The sequence below is a fragment of the Acinonyx jubatus genome, chromosome D2 (genome assembly GCF_027475565.1).
Source record: "Acinonyx jubatus isolate Ajub_Pintada_27869175 chromosome D2, VMU_Ajub_asm_v1.0, whole genome shotgun sequence".
Taxonomy (NCBI): domain Eukaryota; kingdom Metazoa; phylum Chordata; class Mammalia; order Carnivora; family Felidae; genus Acinonyx; species Acinonyx jubatus.
Window position 1 is genome coordinate 79,662,665 of NC_069393.1, and position 24,463 is coordinate 79,687,127.

The 24,463-nt window shown below is 46.5% G+C and overlaps 1 protein-coding gene across 2 annotated transcripts in view; it reads right to left on the reverse strand.

The window, feature by feature from the left end:
* Positions 1 to 4,206: 4,206 nt before the first annotated feature.
* ADAM12 (ADAM metallopeptidase domain 12) overlaps positions 4,207 to 24,463 on the reverse strand; it is a 341,670-nt gene continuing 321,413 nt past the window's right edge. Inside the window, exons 22-24 of one of the 2 annotated variants that reach the window (XM_053207586.1) lie at positions 17,051 to 17,158; positions 7,182 to 7,312; positions 4,207 to 5,007 (exon numbers count right to left, since the gene is read on the reverse strand). In XM_053207586.1, coding sequence (XP_053063561.1) covers positions 4,947 to 5,007; positions 7,182 to 7,312; positions 17,051 to 17,158 — 300 coding nt within the window. In that variant the 3' untranslated portion in view covers positions 4,207 to 4,946. The remainder of the gene's footprint in view (positions 5,008 to 7,181; positions 7,313 to 17,050; positions 17,159 to 24,463) is intronic. The other variant, XM_027063359.2, reaches the window with a different exon arrangement.

Consider the following 24,463-nt stretch of genomic DNA (forward strand, 5'->3'; position numbering starts at 1 on the left):
TGAGACACGTCTTTACGTTTACTGTATACCATTTATTGGATATAATATTCTTAACAAGAACTTTTTCTACGGAAATAGCAGGTTGTCACCTGTAGAGCCCCAGTATGAGAACTGTGTACAAAAGTAACAGACTGTAACATAAAAGGTATGTGAAAAAAGTTAGCAAACCGAAGCATTATAAATGGACGAAGCACTATGAAATTAATGGACTGGTTTGTTGAGAAGCGGTAACTTTGTACTGTGCCGAACAGCCTATAGCCACGAGTTAAAAAGACTTGGACTTAACGGTGTGCCACGGGCCTTCCTGACACCCTCCCAATCTGACCTAAGAGAAGGTCAGAGAACAATCTGCTCTGCCATCGCTTGTCCTGCTGGGACTGTTAGAGGGTTTTCTGTCTTTCTCATTTGATGCTTTTTTTTTTTTTCCCCATCACTGCCCTACTTAAGTACTTGCTTATAGGCCATGAACATAGATGTTTTTCGGTTTCCTTGTAAAACTAAAAAGATCACAAGGTATTTATTATTTTGCCTGGATTTGAACTGTGCTTCAACTGAGGACTGAATTATTTTATGGAAGGAGACCCACGGCGGGGGGGGAGGGGGGAGCCTAGAAGACATGTTTTTTTGCAGATGATGTGGAAGGTCAGGGTGGGTTCCAGAATATTCAACCTGAAAGAGCCGAATCCACTGAGCGTTCCTTTCAGTGTGTGGTAAATCTCCTGGCTGTCACTGCCCACGATGGACTGCTATCGCGATTCTATACGCACTGTTTCTTCTTCTAGGTTTTCCTCACATGCAACACTCTTATGGCTGGACTGGCTGCTGTCGCTGCTGTCCCAAGAGGAAAGAGGGGATTTTCATCCACGTGGAGGTAGATTGCTTCTGGAAGCATCCTCAGTGCCCGGAACTGGTTCTTGGCCCGGGGCTTACCACTCTTTCTTAGAGTGTTACTCGTATCGCTATCAGAGGTTCCAAAGTAGGTTTTAAAGGGACAGATGTCAACAGGGACTGGAGAGGGTGCCCAGGGAATCGTGCCATCCTAGACAGACGGATGTTCTGTGGCACGATGTTGCCTGGAAGGGGGACTCTTGCTGGGTTCAGAGCTGGGGGCATAGCTGGTGGGCTTGTGCCGTGCTGACACTCTGGAGAAGGCTGGGCTCGTGGGGGTAGTGACACAGTGTCACGGTCCCCGCTTTGGGCGACCTAAAGTAGCTATGACCACAGCAATCTGTCACCTTGGAGGGTCCTCTGGAAAAGAGGCTTGCCTCTAAGTGATGAGAAGCAAACAGATGGCGTAGCCTCCTCTGCCTTGTGTCCAGATGTGTTCACGGGCCTGCTCCTGAGTCGTGGGGGGAGGAACTGTGGCAGCCTAGGGACGGCCTCCGTGGGGTGGGGGGCGGGGGGCCATGAAACAATGGTACCTGCACTGTCCCCCGCCTGCCAGCCATAACGTATGAAGTCTGCAGCTTGAGAATCACGCCTGAGGGTCAGCAGCTGGCTGCGTGAGACTTCTGGGGAGGGTCGGTATGACGTTTATCTGGGTCACTTGTGGTTAGCTGGGGTCCTACGGATAGCAGTGAGGAGGGATCTCCGCCCTGGGCCAGCTGCTCCCAGAACACTGGAGAGGGAGCCCCGCCCCCCCCGTCCCCCCCGCCCCCCCCCCCCCCCCAGCACACGTTTTACATGAAATCAGCCTCACGAGGAAAGTGTGCGAAGGGGTCAGCTTGCACGAGAAGGCTGCGGCCTCCTGCCCAGGCATCTCGTCCTTTCCGTTGTCAGGGTCTCATTGGCTCAGAATGCTAATTTAGTAAACATGAACGGAGAGACGGCAGGAGGGGGCCGGGGCCTTCTCAGCTGGCCCAGCACCAGGGGGGATCACAGGCTCCTAAGGACAGCTTGTCACTGAGCAGAGCATTAGCTGCTTTTCTTTTAGGGGATGCATTGATGTGTTGTATTGATTTGCCAGAGAACAAGAGCCTGTGGGTTCAAGCCTGAGAACTCATACTAAAGTTAAGAAGGCATAAAAGTGTCCCCTCGGAGACCAGTCAGGCGTATTTATTCGCATGTAGTTTAATTTGTTGCTTTTGTGGTTTCTGTGACGTCATCCCACATGCGTAAGCTGGAAAAATTCACACTGGGAAGTATAACCTCCGTATGCATATTTTGACAATGGAAAATGTTATGCATTGTTTCTCTTGGTTGCTACCCATCTGATTCCATGTGTCAGGAAAACAAACTGTCACCAAAAAACTCAGGAGGTGAACTCTTAAACAGAATGCCTGGAAGATTAGCCATCTATTTTCCAGTAAGTGGGGTCAGAGAACTACACGTCTAACGAGACAGGGGAGAAAAGTGACCAGCCTCAGGGCCTACTTCGTGCCTAGACACGTTGAATTTCTCAGCGGCAGCCTTATAAACTCAAACCAACTCTTATTCATGCCTATAAAACTTTAAAACCATATTAAAAAAATAGACTGGCACTGAAATAGAAATAGTGATTTTTGTTGCCATCCTCTATAAGGCTATAAAAAGGGGGGGGGGTTCATCTTTCCCCCACCCCCAAAATACCTGGCTCTTTTCCTGTGTTCTATTAAAATGGAAGTTATTGCTAAATATAATTCTGCATCTTGGGAATACTGTTCCTTTAATAATATCTGTGTATTGTAAGGGGATGTTAGGTTTAAACAAGTATCCAGAAATAACGTGTATGGCTCTAGAAAAGCAATTACTACTATAGAGATACAAATGTGTCATCAGCTGCGGCTCCTAAATGGCCATCGATGATATTGTGTAAGATCACAGCATTAACCTTTTTTAATACCAGGCTATTCCTGGTTCTCCGAAATGGAAGCACAGGAATTACAGTTAAGGACAAAAAAAAAAAAAACAACAAAACAAAACAAAACCCAAAAAACAAAATTCACAGCCTCTTCCTCCCATAGGAGGAGGGGCTAAAATGACAGATCCAAGGGTTTGGGCATCTGTAAAGACAATACCCACACAATGCACCATAAAAATTCTGTAAACTTTTCACTAGCATCGGGTTTGGCCTTGATGCAATTACTAAGTGTAATATCAGTTACCGTAATTCTGTAGGTACTCATCAGCAGTAACATTTTCTAACATGGCTTTACCTTTTTCAGAAATTAATAATTGTATGATACAGATGCATGCTGTAGGAGTTGGAATGTTTTAGCGCTGGGCTCCCTTTTGTGTTTGTGACATGGCTTTAGTTAGTTTATCCGCGATCGTGATTACCATGTTGCCTAGATACGGTGGGGGAACACGGGGAGAGTTCACTGCAGTCTTGTTTTCTGGAAGGCAAACTGATTCTTGGTATATTTGGTCTCTCTGCTTCAAGGCCTGGAAAAACCGTTGAAATGACCCCAGTTGAAGTCTTCATCACAAAACACTCAAGAGTGAATTACAGAACTGTTGTCAGTTGCCTTCCAGTGTCAAAACGAGTCACATATGACCCCACTAGAAGACAGAGGCATAACGGCATTTTACCTTGTCTGAGTATTTTTGTCAATTTCATGCCGTTAGATGCAGGCAGCTTCAAGATCGTGTGGAGAAATGGCTCCCCAGTCAGACATTTGAAGAGTAAAAGGTTAAAGGGGACGCGGCCCAAGAATGCATTTCATGAATATTTAGGATTAGGAAATTGATTTCCTCATCACATTCTGTGCCGCTCAACAGGTAGGTTGCAAATGTTTATACTAAAAATATCTTTTCGAGATTCCTGCGGCCAAGCTGGGAAAATAGAATGCCCCCCCTAAATAACTTACGAGTAACTTAGGATTCTTTGTCCTAGGCGAACGGCGGACGCAGGCTGCCTCATGGCATCCATTCGGTTGTAGTTTTTGCAGGCATACGGAGTCTGCCCAATTTTTAGTAAGTTTGAACCTTGCAATAAAAGATTTTTATCTACAGGATTGATTCGCTAGATCTCGTTACTGGTTCACAGCTGAAAATAGTTATGGTCCCATGGAAAGCCTCATCCATCCGTCTGAACACAGAATCACTGTATTACGGTTGAGAAGGCAAGGTGGTAATTTGCTCAGCGCCAAACCGTACAGGGAGAGATTCAGGTTTGTGGTGCCTGGGCAGGAGCCTCCTTGTAGAAACGCCACCTTTCCCCATCTAGATAAGACGCGGAGGCCAGCACTGTGCGGAGGGCAGTGTTTCTGCAAAGCCACCGTCTTTGCCTGCTCTCCAAATGTGCTCACGGCTGGTGAGCTCACGGTCAAGTTTCTGCCTGGCCTCCTGTGTTCCAGGCTCTGTCCTGGGGCGGCCACACCTTAAAATTCCTTCCTGCAACTCGGGTTCTCTTCCAAGCTTCCTGGCCCCAAGCCCGATCCTTCCCTGCTCTCCTGGAAGTTCAAGGTGTAGCCGCTGGTGGGCGGGGCCAGGGTCTCACCCAGCCTGGACTCGAAGCCCTTGGCTCTAGCTCGAGATCAGGGGTTCCAGAGAATCACTCAGCATTCATTCTACCTGGGGTCTCCTGGGCTGTGTCTGTACCATAACCACAGCCACGCATGGCTGGGGAACGGTTCTTCGATAAAGCCTCGATCGGAAAGTGAACCTCCTGTCCAGAAGCCCATAAAGCATGATATTTCAAGTTCACTAAACTACTGAAAGCACACAAGCCTTCCTTCCGTGGAAAAAACTCAGTGATGGTAAAAATGCCTCCCACAGCGCACTGCACTGTAACAAGCATTTGGCATAAATTAATAATTTACAAGTACCTGAGCAAGTATACAGAGCACCATAGCACAGCACAGCACCGACGGCAGTAGCTCGAAGTTCTCAAAATAATGGTGTTTTAAACATTAAAAAAAAAAAAAATTCTAAAAGTTGGTACAAAAACACAGAACTCCCAACTGGAGTTGAAAGATAGTGCAAACTTCTGTCTTCACTGTTGAAAAAAGATGGCGACTTGCTTCTCACTTCGCGTAGGCAGCGTGGGTAGGTCTGGGCACTTGACGTGGGTGTTTCGGAGCGGGTCTGCAGCGAGGGAAGAGGAAACGAGAGGGTGGGTGGAGGCCTTGGAAATGGCCTTTGTGGGTGTACAGATGTCTGCAGTTGGGTGTCTTTTCCTGCCCTTCGCTGAGCCTTTGGGAGCAGACCTCCCCCCACCCCTTCCCCCCCAAAGAGGGCTGCAGGTCACATCCGGGACCTTGCTCAGGGCTGCAGGGTTGCTGGTGGTTTATGCCAGCTGGCCACCTAGGGGAGCCCTCACCGAAGCCATCCCTCCTCTCTGCAAGCAGACTCTAGAACAGTGCGCGTTCAAGAAAAATGGGAGCCACGTAGGTAATGGAAAGTTTTCCAGTAATCACACGAAAAAAGTAAAAAGTAAATGAAACAACGGGGCGCCTGCGTGGCTCAGTCGGTTAAGCGTCTGTTTCTCGGTTTCGGTTCAGGTCACGATCTCAGGGTTTCGTGAGTTCGAGCCCCGCATTAGGCTCTGAGCTGTATTAGGCTCTGTGCTGACAGCTCAGAGCCTACTTGGGATTCTGTCTCTTCCCCTCCCACTCTCTGCCCCTCCCCCACACATGCTGTCTGTCTCTCTCTCTCTCTCTCTCGGAAAAAAAAAAAATAGATGAAACAAATTTTAGCAATGAATTTCATTTAACTCCATACATTCACAGTTGCAGTATTTTGATATGAAAAGGGACGCAGCACGAAGTCGTCCCCATCCCGTGTCTGCCTGTGGGGACCTGACTGGCCTGTGCATTTCCAGGGAGCAAAGCCGGGCATGAGGGATCCCTCCCAGATGAATGTGCAGGACATTCTTCTCCTTCAAGAGCAAGACCAAGATGGGCTTGCCCTGGGCTCAGCGACTGGCAGAGGTGACGATGGGCCACTGCCGGATGACCTTTACAAAGAGAGCCCTCCACTCGTCGTGTCCACGTAAAGCTGTGCTTTTCCCTTTTGAGCAAGTAACTTCAAGATGAGCACACGAAACCACAGCCAAATAACTAGGATGGTCTGCAGTCTTTCCGTATTTCTGCCCTCGAGAATTACACCACTGTTCTACCCCCTTTGACCAGAGTTATCTTTGGGATTTATTAGGCAGCTCTCTGAGGCCAACCATTTTTCCCAAGAGCGGTAATGACATCACGAACGTCTTCCCCTTTCGAGACACTGAATTATTGAGCCCAGGGCCTGGCCAACACACGACCTTTGGTTCTTTTGAGCTCATATAGCAAGCTTCCTGCCAAGGCGGGGCAGTGTATGTCCAAGGAGTGTTTTGGCTGTGGGTTCGATCTACCCACTGCAGGGAAAGAGGTCGGGGGTGGGGGGGGGGGCGGCCCATGTGTAGCCTTTGTCTCTTCCCACGAGCACGGAGGAGCTGCCTGGTCGCCACCCTGCATGGCGTTTCCACTGTCCAGAAACAGCTGCACGTAACCTCCAGAGCACAGTAAAACGTAAGAATAAAATTGTGAGCACTTATTACATTTGTTTTCATCTAACTTCTATCATGAGAAGTTATGCATAGCTATTTAAATAGGGGCTCGGTTTAACACCCATCTCGCAAAATTCCTGGAAATTGATTAGCTCTCAAAAAGCAGTGTGGGTCCGCCCCGGCCCACGGCCCCTTCAACCCCCCTGGGTCAGGAGGCTGCCTTCCCGTCCTCTGGGACAGGGTGAGCGGCGGCCACAGCTGGGGTTTCATTAGCTGTGTGGAGAAGCTCCCCCTGGGTACCACGTCTTCGGGAGCTAACGCCTCACGCCCTCCTTATTCACCTGGGCCCCTCCAAGCTCACCTCCTTTCTCGGGACCGCAGGGGTCGGGCAGAGTTTGTGCGGGTTGAAGACTGCGTTGGAGGCGTGCTCAGCCTTCGTGGGATCATGCCACTTGGAAGCCACTAATGTGCATCCCTTTGGGGGACACTGCCTGGCCCCTATCCGGTTCCACTTGATCTTGGTTTAATCTCTTAGGGACACTGGGGCCCTTGCTAGAAGCCGCATGGGGATCCTGGGGAGTAGAAGCTCATGACGGCCTCCGGGTAACGCTCCTATCTACCTTTGCATCGGTTTTATGCTGTTCCCAGGTACCAGAGGTAGAGACAGCCCGGCCTACACCATCAGACCCATGTCCTGACGGGGCGGAAAGCACCGGGGGGTGTAGGTGCCCCACACGGTTGTGGGGAGAAAGAGGCCGGCTGTTACACCAACCTGAGCGGCACCAGGCAGAGCCCAGACTCCGGCTGCCCCAGGGCCCTGGCGGAGGGGCTGGTGAACCGGGAGGTCTTACTCAAAGGATCTGCAGGCAGAGGCTTCTGAGGAGGGTTTGGCTTCCGAGTTCCCTGCAATAAACCACAGAATTATGATCATATGATCACCCGTCTCCGTGAACTGGGACACGACCTTGACTTCAGAAGTGGGAAACAGAGCGTGTAAGCAGGTGCTAGGCCACACAGTTCTCACGTCCAGAATAAACTTTCTGAACACCTTCTCTCCCCGTACAAGTTGTTGATCTGTGTTAATCTCCTTGCCAACATCTGCTCTGACATTTCAAAGGCTTAGCCACAGCATCGCATAGTTGCACACACTCAAATGAGGTCTTCGGATGGCACACCAGTCACAGGCCTCGGGGGTGCCGTTGACACTGGCGTTTCTGGGCCAGCGCTACCTGCAGGATGTAAGCTTTCCTGTGTCCTTAAGCTTCCTTTCGATCTGTAAAGGCCTAAAATCAGAGATTGGTGAAAAATCTCGTTTAATGCCATTTATTTAAATTTCCCAGAATCTTGTAACAGAACTCCTTCAACTCTGGATGAAGTCGCCAACTTTTCGTCTGTCACTATGGGGTCCGAATAGCAAATGTTGATCCAGATTGCTGAACGAAATGCACTGAAATTCTACCAAAATCCTTACTTCAAAGAATCACAAGCTCACATAGGAAGGGATGCTGAGAAGGAAAATCTAAGACCAAGTGTTTTGAGGGACAAGTGTAACTCTACAAGGAAGAGAACAGAAAGGTGTCACATTGATCAGAGCCTAGCGAGGGAGCCAGCAATAGAAGAGCGAGCATGAACTTGGGCATTACATTGGGTTTTATTCAGAGACCGATGCTTTGGGACTGTGTCGGCCACTTGCCAACTCGAAACCTATCTCAGAGCATTGTCATGTAGACTAAAAAAAAAAAAAAAAAAAAAAAAAAAAAAAAATGCAGGGCACCTGGGTGGCTCAATTGGCTAAGTGTCTGACTTTGGTTCAAGGTCATGATCTTCCAATGCATGAGTTTGAGCCCTGCGTCAGGCTCTGTGCTGACAGCCTGAAGCCTGGAGCCTGCTTCAAAGTCTGTGTCTCCCTTTCTCTCTTCGTTCCTTCCCTGCTTGTACTCTGTCTCTCTCAAAAATACACATTAAAAATTTTTTTTAACATAATGCCTTGGAAGCTCCCAGAACATAATTATTAATAACATAATAATGAGCCTTCCCTCAGGCCACAAATTTTAACATGCTTAAGGGAAATCAGAGAAACAAACAGTAAAACCAACGGTTTTCAGGGGACTCTTTCCCTGGTTACCCTGAGGAAAGGGGGGACAGAGGGATACCTGGGGTGGGAAGTCATTTTAGGTGTTGACAATTCCCTCCCCTTGGCCCATGGTGGACACAGGTGCCGAGACACCTTCTTCTCTGGTGTTTGTGGCCTAGAAGCAGTCACAAATGCACCGAAAGCTTACAGGAAACTTTGCTAGGACCCAAGGGAGACGGGACATCCTAATAAGCAGATGATCTACCTTACTGTCCCATGCCACCCTTCCAAGGCCACTCCAGATGATTTAAAAACCCTCGACTTGAATTTCTCACAGCACCCATCCCATTAAAATGACGTTTCCTCAGCACACGGAGCTCAGTTGAATGCAAACGTATCAACAGCATGTAGCCTGTCTTTGTAAGCGAAGGTAGCAACCCCAGAAGCGTGTGTGGAATCACAGCCGTATGGAAAATATGCCAAGTTGAAACGACGGGCAATGGGCCCGGGACCAAGGGAAAGACTTAAAAGTGCCATTTCTCTACCAGCTCACGTGAAAAGAAACAAACTAAAGCAAATTCCTTGACTAGGCATAAAGACCGTCTAACGTGCCTGAGAACTGGAGCACTGGAGCCAGGCTGGTGGTTTATTTGGCCAGGCTCTGCAAACGCAGGTGTTACTTAGCCTCTGGAAGTTGTGGAGAGGGGATGCTAAGAGTGTCTTCCTCCTGACATTGATGTGAGGAGTGCGAGATGCTACCTAGAAAGCAATTAGCACAGGTGCTACTGCTATAGCCTAGCGATTACCGATGGAGTCAATTTACCATCGAAAGGTACCGTCATCCTACCGCCAAACTTTGGGTAATGAACTATGGGAATAACGCAAGCAGATGTAAGATGGCAGAAAACCACGGGCAAGATATTAGTGTGTGACGTACAAGTGAATGCACGCACCTATAAAACGGAAAGGCTCTGAGGTTTAAAGGATCCATTCCTAAGTGATACTAGTTTTGCTGCGAAGAATGAATGAGTATCTGGTCTTGGTAATAAAGATAACGTCGGGTTTTTACGGCAGTGCTGGAGAAAAAGTGAGATCCATGTTCTAATGCATCGTAATGCATTTGGCTCTATCATGGAAACTTAGGACATAATTAGCTTGGCCATTCATCCTGGTTTGTTTGGGACATTCGCGATTTACATTCATGGCCTTAATTATTAATCGCAACTCTCAGATAGGTCCTGGTTTAGAGGATAAATTGGTTGGTCGCCATAGTGACCAAAGCCCCAACAGTAGAAATGGTGATTGAAATGTTGATCAAACCCTGGGGTCCGCGAGGCTGCAGTCCGCTCTGAAATCGGTCCCGCTCACAGATGCTGTCTAGGTGAGATGCCCACTTGTTACCAGGGCCAAACTGGCACAGGGCAACAGTGAAGTCAGTGCAAGATGAAGGCAGCCTCCCTTTTTAAGGTATCAGAATATCTCTAATAGTTGGGGGGAGGCATTAGCTGCACAGGCTGGGACCGTGGAGGGAGGGGTAGAATTCCTATGCTGCCTTTTAGGCATTGCTCTTCATGCTGCCTTTACCTGAGCCTAGGTTTTCCAGAAAAGTCCAGTCTGGCCATGAAGCATCATCAGAATGGAGTGGAGAAAGGACTCCAGGCCAGGTTGTACACACTCAGTAAACATTAGGTTTACTAATTGTTTACTAATGTAAACAATAGGTCCCATAGACCTATTCTCATGTCATTTTTAGAACTTTATTTTTAAAAATATTTTAATGTTTATTTATTTATTTTGAGAGAAAGAGAGCGCGAGCGAGCATGAGCATGCAAGCAGGGGAGGGGAAGAAAGAGAGGGGGAGAGAGAAACCCAAGCAGGCTCCGTGCTGTTAGTGTGGAGCCTGATGCAGGGCTCGGACACACAAACTGTGAGATCGTGACCTGATCCGAAATCAAGAGCTGGATGCTTAACCAACTGAGCCACCCTGGCGCTCCAGGCCTATTTTCCTTTTAAACAAAATCAGGAATTCAGACCCCCATTTCTCTCCCTTTTCAACTTCCAGATACTGGAGGAAAATCGAGATATGCTATAAAGTAGAATCGTCTCATCTCTCCATGTTTGCTCGTGTGTTAGCAGCAGCTACACATTTCAAAGTTTTTAGAGGGTTGCGAACAAATTTTTAAATCCAACGGGAGCCCTCTGCCTTGACCATCATCATAAAGAATTCTCAACTGTTATCAACCTCCGCGTAAGCGAGAGTAAATGCATCCTGCATATCCAGAGACCTCTCCACAGGAAGGTCAGATGTTATCACAGGAAGATGCGAGAGACACCCCTGATGCTGACACCGGGCCAGGGGCAGCGTCAACCCCACCATCCATACTCGGGCTCTCCGGCTCTGTGAGGAATATGCTTCAAGATGACTCCAAGGATAGCCGGTTCTCAGGAAAATGTGCAATACCTTTTCTTTCTTCAGAAAAAGCAGGGGTCTTGACAAATCTGCTTTCAACACTTACACCTGTCTGTAAGGTGACCCTTCTTTCTGAAGCTACCTGAGAACAGTGAAGTAAAGGCACATAGAGGGGCAATACTCCATCTCCGAGGAAACCTTACAACCCCAAACAAATACATATGAAAAGGGTGCCAAGTGTCCAGCAGCCTAGGGTGAGCAAAGGCCAAGAGAAAGGAGAGCATGGCCCCCGTGGCCAACCTGATGGAGCATTGAGAAGAAAACCAGCTCCCCCTTGCTTGGGACAGGCGTGGGGAGGAAGCAGATACCGCAAAGTGTCCAGGGTGAATACGCAGCAGTGTAGACAGGCCCAGCCATCGGTGCAAGCCTGCAGCAGGGCCGGGGCCCGCAGAGTCTATGCTGGAAGCAGGGAAGGCCAGACCGCTGTCATCCCGCAAAACCCTGAGCAGTGGCCTAGACTTCCCCTCAGTTGTCCTGCGACTGGTTTTCCAGGAAGAACTCCCCACCTTTCAGGAGTTTGGACACACTAGGAAAAGGAAGACACGCTAAGTACCCACCCTGCCAAAATGTATCTGCACAGAAATGAAAAGGGAGGTGGTGAAACTCAAAAGAAAAGGGGAAGAGAAAAATAAAACAATGAAACCCAAGGATGAAGATAGAACTGAGCAAAGGGCTGTGAAGGTCCTGAGGGAAATGAAGAAAAGTTCGAGGGGGTTCAACAGTAAAATGCAGACCATAGCAAAGGCTACACAGCATATATATAAATGGTGTCACTTAAGGGATCTGAGTAGAGATAGAAAAAAAAATACCTAGATTTTGTAAAAACCTTTCTGAAAGAAAGAGTGTCAAATCTATGGATTAGAAGGGCACACCATTTCCCTGGGGGAATTGAATCAGACTCTTCAATATTAAGACACAACCTATTGAAGTTACTGGACAGCCCGGTACAAAATCATATCACTTAAAAGGGCAGAAAAAAGCCAGCTTCTGATTTCTCCAGGGAAGACTGAAGAAGCCCATGTGTAAGAGTTTGGGAAAAACTAAGTGTGATCCATTAATTTTATATGCAAACTATTGCTGAAAAATGAAAGCAACAGTCAAATGTCTTTGAGCATTTGAGCAAAGCTTGAGCAAAGCTTGAGCAGAGCTTCTGAGAATACACTTTTCTAGAGCTCTTGTAGAAGGATGTACAACAGACTGGGCACCAGCTAGCCAGGAAAGGAATGGATAGGTGGCACAAAAGATCATCACTGAGCATTGAATCCTTTCAGTGTAGACCTGAGTCTAACAAAATCGTGGCAATTATGGGTATAGAACAGAATGTCACAAACCAGGATAATGGAGACACTATAGAACTAACCACAGTTGGGAACTGAGTCTCCCATTTCTGGTAACATGGCAGGCTGGTTATTTTGACCTATTCTCTCTCTAAAACCACTGAAGTTGTTGGATGAAATATATTTAATTTTTTTTCTTTAAAGCAACAAAGAGCTACAAGATATATCAGCAGGTCAGCATCTAACTGGAAGCAGCAGCTAGTAGTGGTAAGTATCAGACAGATGCTGAGAAGGCATCTGCCAAGTTAGGAAAACCTAAGTTTTGATTTTGATACCCTTTTACGGTGAGGGATGCAAGAGTCAAAGGTCAGCACCAGCCCAAGTTTAATAGGAAACTATTCCCTTCCCAACCTTTCCACTCTAAAGCCAGGCTCTGCAAAGACTCTACCTCAGGTAAGAATGTTGGAAGGGATATTGCTTATCCCCAGGAGACTGTAAGGAGGGTTCCCTTGGTGCTAGGCAGATCAATGTAGGAAAATAAACCTCTAACCACAAATTGCGCTTGAGGACCCGAAGCTGAAATCACATTACCTGGGTGGTCACTAAGTCCCCAGCCATTTAAAGGGACCTCAAACTGAGAATGCCTCCAGGGCACCAGGCAGAGGCAAAATACATCCTCTCCAGGGGGTCACACCTTCATCCTAGATCTCAAAGAACTCTCAGAGAGTTTTCTAGATAATTTTCCAGAAAAATGAGCAGCTCATAGTAAAAAATTACCACGCATGTGAAGAAGCAAGGAATTGTAAAGGAAACCCCAGGAGTGACACACTCAGAGACTTCAGATTTTGGAGTTATTGGAACAAATTTTCTATGTTTAAGGAAATGAAAAACAAGCCTGAATATATGAATAATAAAGAAAATTTCTAGAAACAAAAAAGTAAAATATAATTGTACCAAAGATAATAAAATACCTAGGAATAAACTTTACCAAGGAGGTAAAAGACTTGTACTCTGAAGACTATAAAACACCGATGAAAGAAACTGAAGATGACACAAACAAATGGAAAGGTATACCATGCTCATGGATTGGGAAGAATACTGTTTATAAAATTTTTTTTCTCTTTATTTATTTTTGAGAGAGAGAGGCAGAGTGTGAGCAGGGGAGGAGCAGAGAGAGGGAGACACAGAATCCAAAGCAGGCTCCAGGCCCTGAGCTGTCAGCACAGAGCCCGACATGGGGCTCAAACTCACGAACCGCGAGATCATGGCCTAAGCCGAAGTCGGATGCTCAACCGACTGAGCCACCCAGCTGCCCCGAATTAATACTGTTAAAATGCCCATACTACCCCAATCTGCAGATTCAATGCAATTCCTATAAAATTATCAATAGCATTTTTCACAAACTAGAATAAATAATACTAAACTTTGTATGGAACCACAAAAGACCCTGAATAGCCAAAGCAACCTTGAGAAAGAAGAACAAACCTGGGGGTGCCACAATCCAAGATTTTAAGATATACTACATCAAGCTATAATAATCAAAACCGTGTGGTACTGGTACAAAAATGGACACATTGATCAATGGTATAGAACAGAGAACTCAGAAATAAACCCATGCCTATCTGGCCTATCTATTGACAAAGGAAGCCAGAATAATTAATGGGGAAATGAGTCTCTTTAATAAATGGTGCTGGGAAAACTGGACCACTTTCTTATACTATACACAAAAATAAACTACAAATGGGTCATAGACCTGAATGTGAGACCTGAGATCATAAAACTCCTAGAAGAGAACAAAGGCAGTAATCTTTCTGACACTGGTCTTAGCAATATTTTTCTAGATATGTCTTCTCAGGCAAGGGAAGCAAAAGTCAACTATTGGGACTACACTCAAATAAAAAGTTTTTGCATAGCAAAGGAAACCATCAACAAAATGAAAAGGCAACTTACTGAGTGGGGGAAGATGTTTGCAAAAGACATATCCAATAAGGAGTTAATATCCAAAACATATAAAGAACTTACACAACTCAAAACCAAAAAAACCTACTAAAACTCGGGCAGAGGACTTATAGACATTTTCCTAAGGAAGACATACAGATGACGAACAGACACATGAAAAGATGCTCAACAGCACTGATCACCAGGAAAATGCAAATCAAAACCACAGTGAAAAAAAACCCACGATGAGATACCACTGCCCATGTCAGAATGATTAGTATCCAAAAGATAAGCAATAACAAGCATTGGTGAAGATGTGGAGAAAAAGGAATCCTCCTGGACTACTGGTGGGAATGTAAATTGGTGCAGCCAATCTGGAACAGTATGGAGGTTTCTCAAGACATTAAAAATAGAAATACCATACAAGGGGTGCCTGGATGGCTCATTCGGTTAAGCATCTGACTCTTGGTTCTGGCTCAGGTCATGATCTCATGGTTCGTGGGATTGAGCCCCACATCAGGCTCTGTCCTGAGAGCACAGAGCCTGCTTGGGATTCTCTCTCTGCCCCTCCCCTGCTCATGCTCTTTCTCTCAAAATAAATAAACTTAAAAAAACCCCATATGATTCAGTAATTCTACTACTAGGTATTTATTTACCCCCCCCCCAACCCCAAAACACTAATTTGTAAAGATATATTCACGCCTATGTTTATTGCAGCATTATTTACAATAGCCAAGATAGGGAAGCAACTCTGTGTTCATTGACAGATGAATGGATAAAGAAGATGTGGTATACGTGTACAATGGAATATTACTCAGCCATAAAAGAAGAATGAGATCCTGCCATTTGCAGCAACATGGATGGACCTAGAGGGTATGACGCTAAGTGAAATAAGAGAGAGAAAGACATATACCCTGTAATTTCACTTGTGGAATCTAAATGTGTAATCTAAAAAACAAATGACCAAAATATGCAGAAACAGATCCGTGAGTACAGAGAACAAAACTGGTGGTTGCCAGTGGGGGGAGGTGGGAAGGGGGATGGGCAAAAATGGGTAAAGGGGAGCGGGAGGTACAGGCTTCCAGTTACGGAATGAATGAATCATGTGGATGAAGGGCACCACACAGGGACTACAGTCAATGGTGTAATGGCAGCGTATGGTGACAGATGGGGGTGGCACTAATGAACGTAGCCTAACACAGAGAGTTGTCAAATCACTCTGTGTGTGCCCGAAACTAACGTAACATTCTGTCAACTCTACTTCAATGAAAAAGTTAAACACAGTTGAATGTAAGTACAAATTGTGCAAAGCTAACGGTACCGTTTTACCCTTTGTGTAAATCAAAAAACATGGCATCCTATATGTTCATTGGATATCCAGGTATGTAAAATACCTAAAAGGTTCTATAAAAAAATCAAGACCAACCTACAAAAGTGATTGCATCTGAGGCAGTCATGGTGACTTTGTACTGCTTTGTTTTTACCTTTTTTAACAAAAGGAAACGGTATGCATGTCATATCTGAGACTTAAGTAGGCGCATGCATAAAAAAATGTAGCGATGACAATGGTTGTTTCTATGTACTATAAACGTGGGTGACTCCTAGATTATTTTCACTTTTCTGTATTTTAGACATCTTGAAAATTAATGGCAACAAAAAGAAAAATACGTTCAGCCTCTGGGCCAAAGTAAAAAACGAAAAGCAGAAGGCGTAGGTTATGTGAAAAATGCAAATATTGAGAATGGTACAAATCAGAACCGATGAGCACAGATAAAAATGCAGTGTTTGGAGGGAAATCCCTAGAATTCTGTGCTTATGTGACAGCGTACGAATAAAATAAACAATAAAGTACGAATAGAAATGGAGTAAGGGTCTAAAGAGTTAGAGAAATAAACCTAAAGAAAGAGGGAAATGATCGAGATAAATGGAGAAAATAATACATTCGAAAAATGGCTAGCTATCATTTAGCAAAGACGTATTACACAGGCGCACTAATAATATTAGCTATTTTCATGTAACGATCCCAGAGCCCAGGGATGCAGGTGTGCTCTCTAGCGTGTGCTGGGGAGCAGGAGGGAGCACTACCACGGCCTTGTGGAAGGCACACTGGCCCCGGGAAAGGACGAAGCAGCGAACACATGGGGTTGAGGGTAACTCGGGTGGCCCTCTGAAAAACGGGAGTTGGGTTCCTACTTCAGTTTATACACCAAAATCAGGGGCAAATGGATCAAATGTTTCAGTGAGGAAAAAAAAAAAAATCACAAAAGAATAAGAAAGAGACAAAAATGTATTCTTTGGGAGGACACGCCTTTCTGAACATGACCGTAAGAGATGGCAGAGGAGACGAAAAGACAGTTGACGAAAAAGGAAAGTAAACACAAATGGATCTTAAACCAGCAAAAAGAGGCCCGGTCTCATTTATGGGGAGAGAACCGTGGATAGCATTTATTGTTGTTGTTTTTTTTTTACCTATCATTTTGGCAAAGAGAAGCAAAATCTCTGAACACCGTGTTGGTGGGGACTTGGGGAGTAGAAATCAGCGTGACTCCTTTCGAGACTGGTCCACCTCTCAGGTCACAGGGCCTTTGAACAGCAATCATGTTCCTCAGATGTCACCCCACAGACATCCTTGCTCACCGGGCCCCAGGTCCTGGGGCAAGAGCGTGCCTCTTTGATGCAGCAAATGACTGGAAACAACCCATGTGGACCTCAGCACAGGTTAAATAACTGAAGGGATGGCTCCACAACGAAATTCAAGGTAGCCACTGAAAAGAATGAGGCGGACCCCCGTGTCATTGCCCGGGAACAGGTGAGTGGAGGGAAGGCCAGGCTATGCCACCATTTGAGTTCCAAACAAGAGTCTGCAATAAAACAAGACTGACAGCAAGCTGGCAGGTGCTGAGGGTGGCTGTCGGACAGACAAGGTTTCTCTGCGCTCTTTTCTCCCATCTTGCGTGTGTGAAAATTTCCGAATTTTCAATAATCCCTCTCTGCAGAGAGAGACAAAGTGGCAGTGAAGCTTTCCTCTGGATCCGAAGTTGTCTAGTGACAACGACTGCTTCTGAGAAAAGAAGCCTGGAGGCAGAGGTGGGAAGGAGACCAAGAGTTTTCCGAGTAACCCTTTGTACTGTTGGAATTTGTAATAATGGCTACACATTACCTATTAACAAATGCAAAGGGTAAAACAGGCATCCGTTGTTTTTTTTTTTTTTTCAGTATAGCTCACGCGCTTATGGGAAATGAGAAATGAGTGGGGAACAAACATCCCTTAGAATACTGTTACCGTGTGAATGGCTTCCCTCTCAAGTTATTTCTCTCCAGAGCGAAATGGGTGCTTCTGCGTGCAATACATGCTTTGAAAGACATCCGATGGGTTTGTCGCGCGAAGAATTGGCGTGTGATATGAAACCAAAGAAATTTCAGTTAAGATTTCTGGAAGTACTGGGCGGGTGGTGGCAGGGGAGAGGTGAGCAGGAGTCCGAGACCTTGGTAGCTCCATTTTAGACTCGCGGGAGGAAGGGACTCAAAGTTTTATTAAGTCATGACTCGTGGAGGATGGCAGGCCCATGGGAATAACGGATACTGTGACGAGGCGTACTTTTTACTATTTAAAATTCGCATCCATTCTGCGTTCTTTCCGACGCACCTACTGTGTTCAAGGGACTGGACGTGGGTGTTTCTGCAGGTGCGTAACTCAGTCCGTGCCTTCTGAAATGGGCCAGAGAGAGTATCGAGGGGACTCCAGGCCGAGGCAGCAGGTGAGCGAGGAGACTCCCGGGAAGACTGCAGGAAAGCTCAGGGCGGAGGCGGGGTTGGAGAACATCTGGGCCAAAGGGGGAAATCTGGAAAGCAGTGAGCAGGCATGGGAGGGCTCTTTCCAGCACGTTGGCTCAGCTATTAGCTTTTGGGTTGGGCCTGGTGTAATGAAGGCTTTTTATAAAGATCAGTTTCCTCGTATTTCATCTCCCTTCCTTGGGAGAACATCTTGACAGACGGATTTCCTTTTCTCATTACACGTTGGCATTTCTGATGAGCAAGGACCTAAATCATCAGATTTCCAGGCCCCGTGAGTGCTGGTTTAAATCTCAGACACCCGCACAGGCCAGAAGGGTACAAGTCCTTATTCATTCGGATGCTGAGTTCATTCCATTGAAGGAGGACTTTGAAAGTCAGGGCTCAAGCTCTGAATTCATTTGTCTCGTGCACATCTGTATCCTGACAAAGCACCCACGAATGAGTAGCTATTGTTTACCAGCCCGTGTGAACCGTTCAGCACTCTGTTGGGGGGGGGGGTGGCTGGGGCGGGAGCGCCATTGAGAGCTTCTCGAAACAGGCCTCTCCTCCCCCCGCGGCCACTTGAGCAGAGTTTGGTTGCTTGGCAGCCTTTTCTCCGTCAGAAGAGACTGCACAAGGTTGGCTGTTCCCCTTTTACAAAACACGGCTCGTCGTATGTTCTACAGACACCGACAAGGTGTTAGAGGAGGGGAAGCGTCCTGCCAGAAACACCGAACCGGCAATCTCCACCGCCACCGAAAACGCACGCGGCCTTCTTCGTGTTCAACACGCAGCTCCGATGCCATCATGGTCCTGAACAAGGGCTGGTTCCGGGAAAGACCAGCGAGGACAAGAAGGACCACCGTGTGCAAGCAAAAGGCAAGAGAAATGCAGACCGAAGCCTCTCCATGCTACCAGAAGGTTTCCCCCTTCCCCCCGATCACCTTGTATCTCCGTGGCAAAGCGGGAGGGGAGATGGATGAAAGATTCCGGAGGTGCTCAGTGGTCCAAACTATGCAAACCAGAGCGGCCCTCACTGTGTAACCAGAACAGTGTCCGCTTCCTTCCCATCCAGCTACCCTCCGCTTTCAGACCGCAGGGGGCACACGTGTGGCTTTGACAACGCACTGGCTTCCCCACCTCTGGGGGCCTCACTAGACAAGCTGTTTGGCCTCAGTCTGCCCCGTTTCATCCCCTGTAAAATGGGGCCAAGGAAGGCATCGGCTCCTCGGCTCCGAGAGAGGGTCAGAAATGCCCGTAAAATGCTTCACTCAGGAGCACCAGCCATACGTTTGGTGTTCAATAGATGTTTGCTATTTTAGAACAACTTAAAATACAAAGAGAAAGCTCCTTATGCCAAAAAAAAGTTAGTAAAATAACACAGTCAGACACAGACATGCACACATAAATGCATTTATACACTATTAGGTTATAGGAATAAAAACTGAAATGAATGAATCCCGTCATTGCCGTGTGGATGAAATTTGTGTCGTGCCAGAAACAGGGTTGGCAAATATTCTCAGGGGCCTAGCAGCAAAAGTCAGTCTGAGATATGGGTCCAAGTGTTCTTTTTTGGTTCCTATTGTTTTCCTAAAGAAGCTGATCTGGCTGGAAAAATAAACTTGGCCCGTCAGTTCAGTAATCTAATTCACCGATGAGACTGCACGGAGGACAAGCACTGCCTAGCATTTTCCAGGAAACCAAGGACTTAAAATAAGCAAAAGTGACCCGAAACCAAACAGGACCACACATCAGCATGTATAGTTCAAATGCTACTTTAAGGGGCAAACCTTAAAATACAGACGATAACGCTAAGAGAGTGACGCTTTCGTGAAGTTCTCGCTCTCCTGAAAAATGGCCCATCCCTGAATTGAAGGTGCCGCTTCTGCTCTCTTAGAATCCTGGCACGTTTCAGTCTGACAGCAGAAAATTGTGTTTCAATCTGCTGCTACTTAGCACAGGCCTCTCTAGCTGTAATTTTCTGGGAGCAGAAATCTTTTTTTTTTTTTTCTCTTCAGAAATATCTATTTCTTAGATGTGACGTTGAACATGTTTTTCTTCAAATGAATTCATTAAACTGATTCATGGGAATAAAGCACAGAAAGGATGTCAGGTGGAAATGTCTAGAAATCTAAGGGAAACCCCGAGGGTTTAAACGTCCCTATTGGCCCATCTTCTCTTCCAGAAGCAAAATCATACACACTGGTGTTTGGCAATTAAGAACAGGCGTGTCCTCATATTTTCTGCTCTTTTGAGGGTCACACTTATCGTTACGTTCAGCTTGAATGGCTGGAGGCCCCGTCTGATGGGACAGCAGGACGCCCCGTCCGCGCCCAGACCCATCTTGGTTCCCCGCCTGGCGTCTCTGTTTCCGGCTGCTACCTGCCTCCTCCCCCACTGGGCGTCTCTGACCTGACCCTTCAGGGTGCTACTCTCTCCCTGGACATCAGCTTCTCCTTCATTCTCCAGCCTACTGGGGACTGACTCTAGGTCACAGTGGTGATGGTGTGCGTGCTTCCCCGAAGGTTTGAGGACATCATAGGGACCAGCCCACAGAAGAGGAAAACGCAAAACTTGGTGTCAGACGTTTTCACTCCAGGGGCCCCTAGCTCACCCTGTGTTTCTGGCATCTCCCTGTCTCCTTCCTGGAAGTCAGGTCAGTTGACTTCACGAACAAAGCCTGCAGTCGAGAAAGGGCTTCTCTGGGGCGCCTGGGTGGCTCAGTCGGTTACGCACCCGACTTCGGCTCAGGTCATGATCTTGCGGTTTGCGAGTTTGAGCCCCGCATTGGGCTCCACTGCTGTCAGCATGGAGCCTGCTTTGGATCCTCTGTGCCCTTCTCTCTTTCTGCCCCTCTCCTGCTTGTGTTCTTTCTCTCTCTCTCGCAATATTAACGTTAAAAAAAAATTACAAAAAAAAAAAAAAACAACTGCTTCTTTCCCTGGATTATTCTGTGTACCCTTCTGCAGCCAAGCGCTGGTCTCTCCTCTCCCGCGGCTGGTGTCTGCTCACACCTGCCGTCTCAAGCGGCTTCTTCCCCAGAAGGTACTTTCAGACTTCTGCTCAAGACCCACACTTGCTAGGTGCTTCTATCTTCTTCCCTGAGTACACATTACTCTTTGTCTTTAAAAAATTACCATAATGGTAGAATTGACTTTTTGCGGGGGGCCGGGGAAGGGGGCAAAGCGGATTGATTTTTCACACTATTGTAGTCAGAGACAAACCACATAAAATATCTTCAGAACAACCATCACCAGAAGGTCTCTCAAAGCCTTCTGGGGTCCACCCACAGCCACCTCTGGAACTTCCCCTGTTTTTCTTTCCTCTTTCTTGCCTTCCAGAGTCTGAGATGAACCCTACTGGCAGCAGCAGGCGCAGGAAAAGTCCCTTGCTGCTTTGAAAGATACATGTAATATGCAAATGTATGCCTATTGGTCTGATCCCCTCAAGAATGTGTGTTTCCTTTAGGGCAGGGCAGACTCAATGCCACCTAGAATGAGGGCATTCTAGGATGCTCCCGCCTACACATGCACACAAGGTGATCACACACCTCTGTGACCCCTTTGGTTTTCATTATTTTACCCTGTTCCCAAGCCCGCTCTTTGCCTTTCGTGCTGTGGGGGATCTTGGCTGCAGTCAGCTAACAGCTAGATGAACGCCCTGGATTAGTTTCCTCTAAAATAGCTGACAGGATGAAAAGGAAGCGGAAGTTGGTTTCCTTGATCAAGGCTGAGGAGTTAGGTAGAGAAGCCTGCGTGCCGAGGGCCATTACCCCGCGAAGGAAAGGGACACAGGAAGGGCACGTTCGTGGACAAGAGACGGAGCTGATCCCAGTGTCTTACATTTGTAGAAATCAAATAGAACATTTGCTGGAGAGATCCAATGTTTTCTATAAAGAACTAACCCTTTCGATGGGACGTACATAGCACGTTTGTGATAACGTTTTCCTTCCGGAAAGTTTGGATGGTAAGTTTGGACACACGAGGCATGGCTAACCACAGTGTGTTGGTCAAGCTGCGTGGGGCAGGGCACGGGGACTCTAAGGTGCCACATGTCAGTCAGTGGATTCAATCTGTGATGCCAAGTAAGAGCCACCTCCAAATATGCGCCACACCTGCATGGAATTAATTTCAGTTTCCTATGTGTGACGGGAGAGAAAGCGTGAGCTTAATGTCTATCATATGTCTCGGAAAAGCTCCAGACACACACCAGCCTGGAGTGAGAAATGTGGATTTTTCAGTTCCTAATGTTTAAAGGGTAACATTTCCTTAGTTTCACAAAAACAGAATGGCCTTTTTGGGGGGCCTGTCTTAAAGGAAATCTTGAGGGAGTGACTTCTGTAGGCATTCGCTGCTGTCAGGAAAAAGGGATTCCAGCAAGTAGAAATATCTTGCCTCAGATCTCATGGTCTGTTAAAGACAGTCCCGGTTTGACATGGTGGACTGATAAGTTGCTTGAAGATACATAAAAAGGCTTTGTATAAGGGACTCCGTGGGGAAGAGGCTTACGGGCTCGGCAGAAATCTGAAATCTGCACACAAAATATTGAGGTGTGGCGCGTTTTCTGAAGGTTCAAAGCTTTCATCAGATCTCGAATAAGTCCACCGCCCAAAAGGTTTAGGACATGCCCACTGCCTTCCACCAACGTAAATCCACGTCAGGTTAGAAAAACAGATGTAAAAGGGCTCTCAACAGCCATCGAAACAAACAGAAGAAACGGGAGGTAGATCTTGAGTGGTATTGAAACGGAAGGGGACTTTGCAAGCACAAAGAAATGGAAGAATTCACAAATACTGAATACATTTAATGTTCAAAGCTGGAAGTCCTTTTACAACCCAAAATATCATAAATAAAATTCAAAGATGAATTAGGGAAATGTTTATAATAAATTACCGGAAAAGGATGAATAGTCCTCATTAAGAAAATAAACTCTTACAAATCAGGAAGAAAAACTCTCAAGTAGAAAAACATAGGCAAGGGGTAGGAACAGACAGTTCACAGAACAAATACAGGTGATAAATAGCAGCTGCATGTTGGAGCTGCGGGTACTAGCCCATGTCAGCCAATCCCTGCTCCTCCTTTAGTGACATCACGTTGATTGCTTGAAATTGGCCATGGTGGGATTTTTCATTATGGCAGAGAAATCGCCGAAAAATCAAGGCTTTTCATGTTTTATTTGTTGACAGCAATGTAATGGCACACTGTTGGTTAAGAGATGTATAAAAAGCAGTTCAAGTGTAGCAGTAATCAGAGAAATACAAAAAGAAATGAGGTCTGGACAAGATGGAATAAGCACACTACAACCTACACCTCCTGCGAATTACCTCCTGCACCTCCTGCGAATTACCTCCTGTACCTCCTGTGAATTACAACAAGAAAGTTTCGAGAAAATCCACAGAGCAACTTACAGAGACTCTGAAAGCTGGAAAAAAGTAAGCGGACTGCCTACAGACCTTAGAACCCACAGAACTACCCAATAGTGAGTTCTTGTTTTTGGTTTTGCCTTTTTTATGTCCCGGCCTGGGCTCTGGAGAGGCTCCCAATCTGGAAATGCCAATGGCACCAGACCAAAAAGAGGCTCGAGGAAAGCCTGCTGTCTCTAGCCCAAAGAGGTGGGAACAGGGTGACCCAGTAAGAGTGAAACGTTTTGACCACACCTGACCTTACTCTCACTCCAGGTGGGCACGCAAAAGCCATCCCCTCTGCCCCCCAGCTGGGCGCCACATCTTGGAGATGGTAGAGCCCTGCCTTCCAATCCTGCTTACGATACGTGGCCACCTCTCTTCCCTGGAACAGAGACTGTGGGAGGAACTTTTCGGTGGATGTCTCATCGCCACAGAGGCCAGAAGGAGGTGGAACAGCGTTTTTCAATTGTGGAGAGAATAGTCAACCCAGAATTCTATATCCAGTGAAAATGTCCTTCAGGATTAAAGGCGAGATAGACATTGGATGAATGAAAAGCAAAAGAACTTGTCGGCAGCAGACCTGCTTTAACAGAATAGCTAAAGAGAAGTTTTTCAGACAGAGAGGAAATGATAGTAGAAAGAAACGCAGAATATCAGGAATGAAGGAAGAAGAGAAAGGGTGGATATATAAGCAGATGTAGGAGACCACTCTTAAGTTTCCAAACTTCTGCTTGATGGTCGAAAGCAAAATTACAGTATCTGAAGTGGTTCTAAATGTACAACACGCAAGACATCGATGTGATAAAGGGAGGAAGGAGGCTAAAGACACCTTGAAGGAGGTAACGTTTTTCCACTCCACTTGAAGTGATAATGTACTAACACCAGTAGACTATATTAAATTAGGCACATGTGGTGTAACCTTTAGAACAGCAGTTTTTCAGTGAGATGACTTTGTCCCCTTGGGGACGTCTGGCAATATTTGGAGATATGGTTACACATGCTACTGCCATCTAGTCGATGGAAACCAAGATGCAGCTAAACATTCCACGACACACAGGACAGTCCCATTCAACAAAGAGGTATCCAACTCCAGATGCCAGCAATGCCGAGGCTGAGA